This window comes from Daucus carota, chromosome 3 (genome assembly GCF_001625215.2).
Source record: "Daucus carota subsp. sativus chromosome 3, DH1 v3.0, whole genome shotgun sequence".
Classification (NCBI taxonomy): domain Eukaryota; kingdom Viridiplantae; phylum Streptophyta; class Magnoliopsida; order Apiales; family Apiaceae; genus Daucus; species Daucus carota.
This window is the reverse complement of record NC_030383.2, coordinates 31,108,064-31,123,083: the sequence shown is the minus strand read 5'-3', so window position 1 is coordinate 31,123,083 and position 15,020 is coordinate 31,108,064. Positions and strand designations below refer to the sequence as shown.

General features: G+C 34.5%; 1 protein-coding gene across 1 annotated transcript; it reads left to right on the top strand.

Annotated features, from left to right (window-relative positions):
• Positions 1-745: 745 nt before the first annotated feature.
• Positions 746-6,409, top strand: LOC108211819 (protein trichome berefringence-like 7). The gene is made up of 3 exons (XM_017383513.2): positions 746-1,950; positions 4,359-4,517; positions 5,695-6,409. The coding sequence occupies exons 1-3, from the start codon at positions 1,148-1,150 to the stop codon at positions 5,975-5,977; spliced, it is 1,245 nt and encodes a 414-aa protein (XP_017239002.1). The 5' UTR covers positions 746-1,147; the 3' UTR covers positions 5,978-6,409.
• The last annotated feature ends 8,611 nt before the right edge of the window (positions 6,410-15,020 follow it).

The following is a 15,020-nucleotide window of genomic DNA, read 5'->3' as shown; positions in this document are numbered from 1 at the left end:
GGGTAGAGTCCCTCACACACAACAACGAGACAACGAGGCTCATCCAGCTAGTCAAGTCCAAAGACACTTGCCGCACAAGTCACAGACTGTCATGATAGGGACCACACGCAACGGTCAATCATTGGGCGATACAAACAAACAAGGGAACATTCCAAAATGCTATTCAACCGCCGACACCCAAGATCCCAGGTACGTCCCTCTAAACCCTAATCATTAGATACCTGGGCACTCAACTAAATACAAACACTAAAGTCATCCGGCCACCACACAGCAGCCATACTCCCATACACTCACCCTCTAAATTGTTAGATAACTTATTTTCCGTCTTTTTATTTCCGACGCCTGTACTCACTCTCACGCCGGAGATGCCGCAGGGTTCAAACCCTTCTCCGACGTTGTTTTGCAATTACCCATCCAGCAATTACACCATGAGACAACTGTACATGGCGGAGGAAGCACCAAGAACGGGATTTGACGTTATCAAAACCTACAAAATAGAGGATGTTTGTGAAGGATTGAATGAGCCTTGATGTTGCAAATTAGCAGTCGTGCACACTGCACACTTCTATCCAAAACCAAAAGAAGAGAAATAATTATAATCAAATACTAGAAAAGAACAATTGACTAGTATAAAATTGTCGCATATTATAATATATTAAAATAATAAAATATAAGACGTAGTTGGAAAGTGTTTTCTGTAATAAAGCCAAAAACAAGTGATTTGTTTCAAGAGTCAAACACTTGATGCCTCATTTGTCGGATTCTACAAGTGTACAAAAGCTGGCAGAAGCTGACCAACTAAACACATGTATATAATTATACTACATACATTACGTCTGAGTTTATCTCACCTTACTTTTCTTAATGCAGCACCAAATTCTGTGATCAACAATCTAATCATCACTTAACAGCTTCTTCACCACAACCCATTTAGGTGACACTTCACATTCAAACCCCACCAAATCATTCGTGACTCCTAAACCACCATCTCACACCAAGTTGTTAAGTCTATTTTTGATCCAAATTGGTTAGTTTTTTTAGCACTGCTTTCTTGATTTTGCAGAGTGCTGATCTGGGTCTGATTAAGTTTTAGACTAATGGTAATTTGAATTCTGCTTCTGCTGTTGTTGTTGTATTGATACATGTAATGGGTAAATTGCAGTTGAGTTTATCTGAGTCATTTAGTTTTAGGCCTTCCCCTGTAAGAATTTTTAGTTTGGGAAACTATAAGAGTTGGGTGTCTCAGGCATTTAGTGGAGGTTTAATTGTTGTGGCTACATTTGTGTTTTTTGTCATAGCTATGAATTTTGGGTATTCGTATGTTGTTGTTGATGATGATTTTCAGCCAGCTGTACAAACTTATGATATGCTAAATGGCACAGCTTCTGGAGAAGAATGCAACTATTTTCAAGGGAGTTGGGTGTTTGATGAGAGTTACCCTTTGTACAATGCTTCAGATTGTCCTTTCGCGGAGCGTGGTTTCAATTGTTTGGCTAATGGTCGTAAAGATAAAGATTATCAGAAGTGGAGGTGGAAGCCCGAGAATTGTGATATCAGAAAATTTGATGTTCATGAGGTTTTGGAAATGCTTCGTGGGAAAAGGGTTGTTTTTGTTGGTGATTCATTAGGTAGAACTCAGTGGGAGTCTATGATATGTTTGTTAATGACTGAGGTGGAGGATAAGACAAGCGTGTCTCAAGTCATTGGGAACAGGATTACTAAACAGATCAGACATATAGGGGTTCAGTTTAAATCTTTCAATTTGACGGTTGAGTTCTATCGTTCAGTTTTTTTAGTGCAGCCTGGTGCAGTCCCAAAACGTTCTCCAAAGAGGGTTAAGTCAACATTAAAACTCGATGTCTTGGATGATATTAGTAAGAAGTGGATCCAGTCGGATATTCTTATCTTCAATTCAGGGCATTGGTGGACTCCTGGAAAGCTCTTTGACATGTAAGTTACACTTATCTTTAGCAATAGTAGTTTTATCAAACATTGAACCAATTCCAGTTAATGTAGTGGTCTAGTTTATGTTTCTTTTTGACTTTTAACCCTATATAGCTTCAATGCAAAAATTTCTCATATTTTGCTAAACTCAACAAGAGAAACTATGCAAGTATCATGTATTTGCTAATATACAAGATAAGGAAATGGTTCATCGAGTTTGTTCTTTATTAACTACGAAGAATCCATATTAATACGGTATCATGTGATGTATTTGCTTATATAAAAGATAGAAATTGCTTCATTAGGTCCTTCCTTTATTATCCATAACAACCCAATGTGATTCACCAGCCGACTGTATAAAGCTCATATAGTTGCAATTTTGTTAAGCATTTTTGCCCTATATGTTATCTGTTTTCAGTATAATAAGATCCTTGTTACACTTAGTAACGTTAGCATTATATGCATATAACAAGGTTAAATGTTGTGCAAAATTAAGCTCCTAGTGATCCACTGGTCAATCCCGAAAACAGAACTATATGAAAAGTTGGGAGAGCAAAGCTGTTGAAAATTTTGTAATAGGAAAGAATGGGATAAAGTCAATCTAAAGAGGGTGGTGATTTTCTCTGGCTTTTACTTTGATGGAATCATTCCCGTAATCCCATTACTCAATTCAAATTTCTTCTTTAGTTTTAGAATTGATTTTGGAAAATTCGGATCGCATTAAGGGGTTTCTGGTCTGACAACTATATCATGGACCATAGTTTGGGTTCAGAATATATAGCTTTAGATTGCTGCTACATTTTCACAGTGTCAAGGTTTTTTGAATATGGTGGTTGGCTGGTTGCAATTGTTTATGATCATGGTTCCTGTGGTGTTGCTGATGATGGATACAGGAGTGTTCATGGCTGCAGTGATTAATTGAGGTATTGATTGGAGTGAAGATGGCACTATAACATCGGGTGGAGCATTTATTTTCTTAACTTTCTTTCAACCTTCACTTTCATATTATGGACACATGGGTCACCACCACAGGATGTGTTGAGACATTTCTTGGTAAAGAATACACAGAGTATATTTACCAATAACTACTTGGCTAAAGGGGGGGAATTTTGTACTCAGGTGTTGACTTAGGTAAAGGCATAGGTGCGCCTTGTTGTCAAGCTTGTGTTGCATTTCAAGAATGGAAATGGTTTAATTTTCATATGTAGGTATAAAGTACAAAATAATGTGATTATATAAATGGAATTACATTTAGGAGAAGATAGATCATCCTTCTAGTAGTAATATATAGACATAATCTGTGTCCTGAATGCCTTCCTTTTTTTGACTCCTATAATCATGTACACCATATTCTATACTGAATTAGACCTGTCAGAATATAGTTTTGGATCAATTTTGGTTGATTAATATGGATTTGGACTGGTTTATGAACCAAAACCATATATTAACTATATTATACCAAATATGGTTATAATTTGGTTTGGTTTTATATGGTTATGGGTTAAAATATAGATATCCATATTTGTATCAAAATTTTAAAAATTCCAAAACAACACAAGTAAAAAACTTGGAAAGCTGTAGATGAGCTGCAGCTGCTACTAGACTCGTTGCAAGTCGAAGGCCTTGCCTGTGGTATCATCGTTGTTCACCATTACATTATCATCCCCTGACATATATATACAACTTTACGGTTGAATTTTTTTCTTGCATAGCTATGCCAGTTACACATAAACAAAATACTTTTGCGCTTGGAGTACTAAGCTCCAAAGCTTCTTAGGAATGGCTACTTAACTGTTAGATCACTGACCAATTTCCATGAAAAACTAATTAATTGTAAAGAACAAGAATGATAAAGTTAGTCCAGAGCTACGTCCAGTAATCATCACTCTGGATTTGGGCAATCTAACTATAAAATGTGAAGTCTTTTTCTTTGAAATATGGATATCATATATTTGGTCCATATTTTGGATAAAAAAGGTGATTTCAAAACCAACCAAATCCCAATAAAATATGTGACTTTTTGTTGGGCCAAGTTTTAAAAATTGGTTTGGTTTGGACTTGGATATATGGTTTTGGGCCTATATTGTCAGGTCTATACTGAATTTCACATTCGTTTTTAGAAACTATGAAGTGAAAAGTGAGTACACTTGAGTTTGAAAATGCATTATGTTTTCCTTTATATGAGCCATTTAACATCCATGTTTTAAAGGCAAAATGGCGGCTGTAGGTTTTGCAATTAAGATCATAAGCTATCCCTTGTCTAGTAGCGGAGAGGACATCTCTCTCTTTCTGGTAACAAGAGGTTGAGGGTTCAAGGCTTAATAAATGCGTGGCTGTTTGAGTATTTGTTGAAATTAAGATCATACGTTTCATTTCATGTCTGCAATATTGTTTTGACTGGTTTTTTTAGACAGGCGCTGCTATTTCCAGATTGCTGGAAAATTGAAGCTGGGAATGTCAACTGCTTCTGCATACAGAACAGCATTAACTACATGGGCTTCTTGGGTGCAAAATATGATTGATACAAATAAAACACGTGTATTCTTTCGGACATTTGAACCCAGCCATTGGAGGTGCGTAAACTGCTTAATGTTATTATTGTCAAAATAAGATTGTATCTTCACAAAATGTCAGTAACCATAGTCGGTTTCTAATTGGCTTCCACTACTTGAACTCTACTACCAGTCAATTAATAATTGTATCTTTGCGTATTTTTCCAACAAAGACTGACGCAGTGCCGTTTAAGTGTTTTTATTAGGAGATATATGAAACTTAAGTGTTTTTATTAGGTGCTGTTTAAGTCTCATGCAGTGCCATATAAGTTACATTTGCATCTGTCTGTTAATTACTTATCTTGGTTTTATTTCAAGAGGTATCAATGTGCCAAGAAACTTCAACAGAGGGAAATATTTACAACATTAGCTATTTCTTAACAAAAACTGATGTTTGACTGTGTTTCTTCTGTTAATCCATACTCCCTCTGTCCCAACCATTTCTTTACACTTTCCTTTTTGGGATGTCCCGTCTAATTCTTTACATTTTCAAAACTTACCAAAAAATAGTCAATAGGTCCCGCACTTCTCCATTTTTCTTCTCTTTTCACACTACTTTTACTCCACTATCTTTTTTTTATACATTAAAAATCAATGGGTCCCCAATCACTTCACCCACTTTTCTGTCTCTTTTCCACTATTTTATACTCCCTCCGTCCCAACCATTTCTTTACACTTTCCTTTTTGGGGTGTTTCATCCAATTCTTTACATTTCAAAACTTACCAAATATAGTCAATGGGTCCCGCCACTTCTCCACTTTTCTTTCCTTTTCACACTACTTTTACCCCACTATCTTCTTTTTATACATTAAAAGTCATTGGGTCCCACCACTTCACCCACTTTTCTTTCTCTTTTCTGCTACTTTATACATATTTCTTAACCTCCGTGCCCAACCCATTTGATAAGAAATGGGAGGGACGGAGGGAGTACATATTTCTTAACCTCCGGGCCCAACCCATTTGATCAGAAATAGGAGGGATGGAGGGAGTATTTGACAACAAGTTGTACAGTTCAAGTTGTCTATATTTATACTCTTCCCTGGTATTAAGGTATTACTATTACAACTTATAACAGACACCCACATTTAGCTGTTGAGTTCCCCTCATACCAGACTAATGGCGAAAGCTTATTTACCTCTTGTCAATAGTTTTTAGTATTTAATCTTAGCAAGTTGATTGGCATTATTGTTGTTACCAGTGGTAGGAACCATCTGACTTGCAAAGTAACAAGGTTGCCTTTGAACAAAACCAATGGCAAGGAGCAAAACCCATTCTCAGACACTATCATCAATGTAGTGAAGAATATGACAGTTCCTGTCACCGTGATGCATGTTACTCCCATGGGGGCTTCCCGGAGTGATGCGCATGTTGGTACTTGGAGTGACAATCCATTAGTGCCAGACTGTAGTCATTGGTGCTTACCAGGAGTTCCTGATGCGTGGAATGAAATTCTATTCTCACATCTACTTTCTCAGGATTGAGGTACAACTCAGTACATTATACTGCGACACCATCTTGGCTCTAACCTATACCTACTTCTGGATAATGTTGCCCTTCATGAATGACTACTTTTGAATTTACACCTTCCAAAAAGGTCAAAATATGGTAAAAGGGTCAACACTTCTCAAAAATTTTAGCACCAATTCTTTGTGTGGAAGGCTTGTACCAGGGGCTTGTTACGACTTAAGTGAATCAATCTGCAGAAAACATTACAGTAATGTCTATAGATACACATATAGTTTTTAGACAGAATGTCCTTTTTTTTACTAGATGTAAATTTTGTGAATTTGATGTTGTAGTCCTCTGAAATGTGTTCTTTTTGCTCCGGAATGATATATTTAATCTCCCTTGCAATTTTGTAGCCATTGCATGTAACTACAGTGAGCAACATTTCAATATTGTTAAACTGAAAACAGAGTCAAGTGAGGAGATACTTGCTTGAGTTGCACTCTTTAAGATATTAAAGGAGTGTTTTCTAATCTAAGATTTGCCTGCAAGTTGTAAAACTTGAAAGCATTGGCTTTTGCTTTCTTGCATTCGTCTTGGTTGCCTTGTGTTGCTTCATCAAGTACAGAAAGAAGGCATCTCAAAAAGCTGACAATGTATGCGTTAAGTAGATTGAGGAAGACATCTTAGAAGGACCTCAGGAACAAAAGCTGTGGTGTTAACAGTTGAAAACGATGTTCATATCAAACAAGATATCAGCAAAAATGAAAAGTTTGGTGGAAGAATGGTTGCAGTATCTGCAGATGAAAATGTTGCAGAAATATCTTTAGGTTAAGCTCATCAACAACTGGAGCACTGAGGCTCAGCGCTACTAGAAAAACTCAAATACCAAAATATAGTAGTAGGTTAATATAATTTTAATCAAATTTCAATTTATTTTTACTAAAATATTAATAAAATAATATTAAAATTTAAATTATAAATAATAAATTTTGAACTACATATTAGTGCGAAGCACGGGTTTATGGCTTGTATAACATACAAGCTAAGAATGCACACAAAAGTTAAGAATGGAGTTGAATTTAAAGAATTTGAATAAACCAAACTCGTATAAAATATTGTATGAGATACCAAAAATAAATATTAATTATTATTTATAATTTAAGTTATAAATATTTTATTTGATAGTTTATGTAGATTTATTGCGATCTTAATATGTGTGGGTGTGTGCGTGTATCAATTTTTTATATTCAACATATATGAATAAAAATTATGATCCACATAAGTATGAAGCTCAAAAAGAACTTTTTTTCGGTAGATATTATCAATATTGTCTTTCCCACAATTTACGATTTTTCTAAAATTTCGAAACTTAAAGAAAAAGTCTTTATTTTTCAATACGATATTTCCAACTCATTATAAACTTCTTTCCAAAATATATTCTGAACATTTTTCTAATCCACCACACTAGTCCTGATTCAACAATAAATCCAGACTATGCCTTTTAAAATGTGTTTTCTAAGCAACCATACTAGTCCTGGTTCAACAATAAGTCTGGATTATGTATTAGACCCTTATCACAGTCTTGCCAGGACAGCAGCCAGTCCTAACCCGGATCTCAGTCTTTCAGGTACAACAGCTAGTCATGATCTGGATCTTAGTCCTGCTAGGACATGAGCCAGTCCTGACTCGGATCTTAGTCCTGCAGGACAACAGCTAGTGCTGACACGGATCTCAGTCCTGCTAAAACATCAGCCAGTCCTGACCCATATCTCGGTCCTTCTAGAACAGCAAACAAACTTAAGCCGAATCTCAGTCCTGTTAGGACAACAGCCAGTCTAGATCCTCTACATCAACCCGGATCACTACTCTTGATCCAGACAAGATATCATATATGGACTAACTAATAAAACAATCTCCCTTATAATCCTGGTCCTTTACACCAATCCGGGTCAAAACATATAAAAGCAAACACTACTTGTAATCTGTATCAATCCGGATTGAGAGGCAAAAAAGCAAACATCACTCCTATTCCACATCAAGCTGGACTGAGGAGCAAAAAGGCAACCACTCTACTCCTGATTCAGATTAATCCGAATTGGGGGACAAAAACGCAAACAATCAAAACCTAATCTGGATTGGGGGCAAAAAAACAACCACTCTACTCTGAATCCATCTTAATCTGGATTAAGAGGCAAAAAGGCAGCCACTTTACTCCTAATTCGATTTAATCCAGATTGGGGGGGGGGGGGGGGGGACAAAAGCACACGATCAAACTCTAATCCGGATTGGGGGGTTATATTATAAATATAATTCAGTTCGGCTATACTTCATGATCCTGGTACAATATCTAGTTCTGGTTCGGGGAACCCAGTCCCGCTAAGAAGCATGATCCTAGGAATGAGCCCAATCCATGTTGGAATGGTTCAATCCTTCCAGGAAGCATGTCCTAGAAATGAGACCAATATGGATAGGGATGGCTCAGTCCTGCTAAGAAACGTGGTCCCGGGAGCAAGTCTAGTCCAAGAACAACCAACCCGGTCCCACGACCCAACAACAATATAAGTTCAAAAATCGATACTTGCTGCCCAAGCAACGAATCAAAACCTCACGAACGGTCAATTATTGGCCCAATAAGCCATATTCCAGAATGTTCCAAACAGTGCTCCATGATTGTCACCTGGACACTTGTAAGTTGTAAAGTATTCGGAACCTACAGGTGTATAGCTAGGATGCAAGGTACCCATCCTTAAACCCTAATCCTTGGGCTATAAATACTCCAAGAATGAAGGGTTTAAGGTTTACTCTCCACATTCTCTCATTCACTCACATATACAGTAGCCTATAAACACACCCTCCACAATATAAAAATCTTTTATATATTATCATCTCCTTCCAAAGCCACCACGTATTCTCACGCCGGAGGCGCTGCGGGGTGAAAACCCCCCTCCGTTGTTGTTCTGTAGACACCCACCAGCAGGCAGCAGCTACACCATGAAGGACTGATACACGGCAGAGGATGGACCCGATAGGAGATTGAAGTTATCGTTTGGCGCTAGAAGGAGGGGTGTTCTCTGTCATTTAGTTACGGTGCCACTAGACTCGCCACCATCAACACGTTCTCGAAAGAGAGTCCCGAGTTATGTCTGTAAGCTCTAAAGCCACTAAAATCTCTAAAATGCAACCTTCGCCTTATTTTTCTTGTTTTGTGCATAATAATGAAACTAGCTACCCAGAAACCAAGATTTTGTCCTATAACTCTTTAAAATCTTTGTTTTCATTTTACCATTTAGTCATTTCTTCCATTTGTAGTCTATTCTTCTCCACTCCTTTCACTATTTTTTTTATCATTTAGTCTCTTGCATACAAACATTTTCTTTTGACAAGCAATCATAAATCATGTAGTAGAGATCTTGTTTTGCTATTTGTGAAAGCCACTTGCAAAATCATGGTAAGAGGTGGAAAGATTCCTGGAACCAGAGCCACTACTTGGAGAGGTTCTTCAATGTAAAAAATTATCAGGTTGAGAAAACAATCTCACCTGAAATTTTGAAAAGCCTTGTGTTTTATTAATTTCATGTTAAGCAATTTATTCTTCTCATTTTTAATATAATATCTATTCAAAAAAGTTGAAAATTTATAGATTGTATTCAGCCCCCTTCTACAATGTAATTGCATTGTTTGTATTGTTAAATAACAATCTTGTAAATCTTAGCTCTTCATTCATATTGTAAAGCAGACGAGTATTCAAACTTGGAAGAGTTCTTCAATATAGAAAATTCTCAAGTGGAGAAAACAAATCCACCTGAAATTTTGTAAAAACTTGTGTTTGTTTTAGTGTTCTTACTTAGCAACTGACAGTTCTCTGTTGAATGTAATTATTATTTTAAATATTGAAAATTTGTAGATTGTATTCAACTCACCTTCAATATAGTCACAATTATTGTATTGTTAAATAACAAGAATTTCACATTTTTAATATCTTTTTCGGAAATCCAAAACTATGTAGTAAAAGATTACGTAAAAATTAGGGAGTATCTCAAGTTAGGTAAAAATTGGTAGTCTATGCGATTTTAACTCATACTTGAATATAAAATTTGAAAATTTACTTATATCATATAAAATTTTTAATTCATTCTTATCTAATTTAAAAATTATTCAATAAGTTTAAGATATAATTATAATGAGGTGAAACGTCTAATTCCCGCTCTCTTTTTATTATCTTCTCTCTTCCCGGTACTCATATATACTAGAAAAAATTTAAAATAATTTTATACGTACTTATAATATTTTTTTATAAATTTTATTATTTCATATTGCAATATAATTTATTAACGAGTTTATAATCATTTTTAAATTATATTATGAGTCTCGTACAGAACCATATGGTTCTACTTTAAAATTTCATAAATTATTTTAAAAATAGTCATACTTATGCATAAAATTTGATTCCAATACATAATCAATTTAACTCATACTCCCTCCGTCCCACCAGGATGTTTACGTTCACTGTTTGCACGCATTTTGACGCTCTTATTAAATATAGTTCAATAACATTTTTTTAATTAATTATTTTTTGAATAAAAGTTTAAACATCAAACTTTTTTTCAGGATTTTTTTAAAAAATAAAAACATTATGGAACTATATTTTATAGGATTCTTAAAATGCGTGCCAAAGAGTAACGTAACAAACCTGGTGGGACGGAGGGAGTACAACTTAAGCAAAAATTTTGATTTTTAAATTCGGTTCTACTGTAGAATACTTTGGACGAATATGTTTTTATTATAGCACCAGTCTAGATAGTATGATTAATTTTCGACTTTTTTTGAGAAAAATGATAAAATTTTATTTTTTTGATTTATTAATTATATATTTGATGAATAATGAGATTCATACATATGTTGTGCGGATATATAGGTGTTCTATACTATACTATATGACTCATATATACGTGTGTGTAGTCTTACTCCAATATAAATCAAGTTAGCTTACAAATAAAAATTCAGTCCCTAACTAATTTTGAATCACAATTTTTAACCATAGAAATAATTGGTTTGTACACTACAAATCATTATCTTATATAACATATCGTTCAAATATAAATATATACATACTTGTTAGGAATCAATAAGTTTGATGATAACATAAACACTTTGCAACTTGTTCAATTAGAATCTTTATCATTTTATCAGTTGTAATTGTTATCTTGTTTATCTTGAGAATCATTAACGGATGGATATAATAGGATGGCTAATTGTAAATATCAAATGCCATGTAATTTTGTCTAAGTGTGGGATGTTCAACGGATGAATCATAGTAATTCAACTGATGAAGGCTGTACTATTTTCGATGGATGACGATCAAGTTTTCAACTGATAAAGCTAGTACAGTGTTCGATCGATAAAGTTTATAAATCAATCGATGGATGAATTAAGCAATTTTCAATGGATGAAGCAAACAGCCGTTGAAAGTGACTAGAGTTTAATTCTGACAGATCACATGGGTTGATTACACTAATTTGGATATGGTAGCCTATTTGGGACAATAAAGAAGAAACATAAACACATATGTTTTTTGTGCAATGCAAATTGGATTATTTGAAGAAGATCAGTCAAAGATAATGACAATCCAGAAGATATGCATAAGACAAATGTGGTGGAACAAAGTTTAGTTTAGAGTGCAAATTTGTATTCTAGTTAATTTTGTAAACTTCGGATATATAACCAAGTCAGTAGCAACAATAGTTCTTGTTTGAAACATTAGCAAAGCTTGAGTGATTTGAGAGAACTAGTGTTGAACCAGCAGCTGTGAAAATTGTAATCAATCCACAGATTTCTACTTATATTTTCTCTCGGGTGGATCAAACAATTCACCCGTAATTTATATTATTGGTGTAATTTTCTTTCTGCAGTTTACTTTGTGTTTTGTTCTTGATCTTTTAAAAGTTTTAAAGGATTGTATTCAACTCCCCTTCTACAATCTTTCTTCCACTTTGTGTAAAATAACACATACTTATATATACAATGTTTATGATCATCTTTTTCAACCGTACTTCAATAATGTACTTCATATCACAATTATCATCATCATTTTTAACTTATCACCATCGTCTATCATTCGTGTTAGCCGCCGCTACTTGACATCTTAACTTACCACAACTAGCGACTACTTACCATCATAACACACCTCATCTCATCACTTACTATCATCGCGACATCCTACAACTACAAATTAATCATCAATAATCGACCATCAACAGGTGGCATATGTAGAATTTTTTAATTATGAAAAATAAAAGTAGTTGATTTTATAGTATCAAATAATGATTAATACACTATAAACCAGCGATATCAAAATTATAAGAAGTGATTATGAAACGTTTGGTTTGTATTTAATTGTTGGCTTGTATTTAATCACTAGCCCCTATATATAATTATTAGGGAATTTGTCAAAATTACCCATATTTAACATTTTAATTGCAGATATACCGTTCTTCAGATTTTAATTGCAGATATACCGTTACTTTATTAAATTAATACGAAAGCTTGCAAAAATACGGTAGTTTGTTAAAGTTGTACACAGGGCTTCCATTGCTTTGAATATTAAGAGATGTCCAAACCTTTTCACCTCCTCTCTCCATCTCTCCCCCCACAGTCTCTTTCTTTCTCTCCATCTCTCTCCTCAATTTCTCTCGATTTTCTCTCCATTTATTTGTCTCCATCTCCACTCAATCCCTAACCCTAACTCCTCTTTTCTCCTTCCCCTCCCACATCCCCCATCAAATCCGTCGCCATCTCTGGCAGCCCCGACGACGATGAATTCCCTCGACCACGGCAGCGTGATCGTCGGAGAGAAATAATGTCACGAAGACTAGAAGGATAGATAAATATTTGAGTTGCTTTTGAGTTGATTTTTTATAATTTGAGTTGCTTTTGTTGATTTTTTGGTTGCAATACTTGTTAAAATTGCTTTTGTGGTTGTTTTTGTGTTATTGTTATCGACCCTGCAGGGGCATTCGTTTTTAGCCATTTGCAACTAGTTGCAACTTATTATGCAACTAAACGTAATTTTCAAAAGATTTTTTCAAAGTTGCATTTGTGGTTGCATAGAAGGTTACTAAGAGTTGTATGTATGGTTGCAGATGCAACCACCGTGCTTTTGCAAAAAAATTGTTTTGAAAAATAGTATTTTCGCAATTTGTTTAGAAAAATAACAGTATTTTTGCAAAAATTCTTTTAATAAGAGTATGAGTATATATGAAAAAAAAACCTTAATTATTATTATGTTCAAATCAAAACCTTGTATACAGGTAACGCAAAGAGATTTTGATATACAAAAGAGAAAGTTGACTATTTACGGGGAAAATTAAGAAATCTGGGGTTTTTAATTATAAGTTGAATTCTAAATTTTTTTCGCTATCCTTTATCCTTTTCCACAAGTGCGCGAGTTTTTCTCCTCTTTGACCTCCAAGTTTCTTCCATTCCATTCTTGTATTTTTCTTTCTCATACTCCATTTCTTGTACTCCCTCTGCCTTGTTTTATATAGATCAGTTTGACAAGCACTTCCTTTAAGTATTGAACGTAGGGCTGTAAATGAGTTGATACGCTCGATAACCGCTCGGTGTTCGGTTCGAAAAAAGCTCGGTTTGACCTCGGTTCGATTCATAAACAAGTCGATCTTGAGCACAATTTTAAGGTTCGTTTTATAAACGAGCTGAACTTGAGCACAGTAGAGTTCGACTCGATAGTTCGCGAACAAGTTCGAATTATGAGTTCGTGAACATGGTTCGTGAACTTGGCTCATGAACCTGGCTCGTGAACATGGCTCGTGGATGTGGGAGTTTTATTAATGGATGATTTATTATTAATTTATGATTCCTTAAAGTATAAAAAAAAATACTGTTAGAATTTTAATTTATTTTTTTTAATTAAATTAAATAACAAACAAGCTCGTAAATAAATTTGTGAGCATAAGCTAGCTCGTTAGCAAAGTTTATTAAACAAGCTCGTGAACAAAATTAATGAGCGGTTGGTGAGTAAAAATTTGTGAGACATGTTCGTGAGCGCAAGTTAATGAGCAGTTCGTGAGCAAAAGTTCATGAGACAGCTCGTGAGACATGTTCGTGAGCGATTCGCGAGCCGTTCGTGAACAAAGTTATTTCTTAATGAGTCGATACTCAAACAGTATGTTTGGCTCGATCCAAACTCGAGTTCGAGTTCGAGTTCGCTAATTTTTTTAACAAACGATATACGAGCACTTTAGAGTTCGGCTCGGATCGGCTCATTTACACCCCTAATTGAACGTTTGAGTTGAATTTAAACCACAAAAAATGAGAGTAAAGGTTAAAAAAATTTAGTTTGAGTTCGGCTCGGATCGGCTCATTTACACCCCTAATTGAACGTTTGAGTTGAATTTAAAACACAAAAAATGAGAGTAAAGGTTAAAAAAATTTAGTATGTGAAAGTTTGATTATAATAATCTTAAATAAATGTTATAAATGGGAGGCTAATTTTTTTTAGACGTTTAAAAAAAGTGTTTCACGTAAAATGAAACGGGGAGAGTAATAGTTGATTTCCTACTCAACAAATTAAAATGTGTTTTAATTTATTTTCATATATTTTAGATGGTACAATAATATATTGTTTCATTTATTTTCATATTATTCAAATTTTTAATTAAATTATATCCCCGTTCTCTATTTTTAACACCCTTTTAGCAACTTAAAGAGTATTATTGTTACTGCTTGGAGTTGTGACTAAAAACCATTCAATCAAATAGTCCCCAGTTCTTTCAATTTGAACTTTTTCACTCCACCTTGAGAAAAAAGTCATTCATTAAAAGTCTAAAGCAGTAATGCTATATCTTGTTTCCTACCATCTTGTAATGAAATCATAAAGCAATTCTAGCAATAATTTTTAATTTTAAACAAATAATAATTATAATTGCCAAAAGTAAGAAAATAGATATAAAAAAAATACTCATACATGTGAGGCACTTTAAAGTTATCTAAATTTATATTCAAAAATAGATATAATTAGAAGTTCATTAGATTTGAAACCATAAAGACCTCATACTA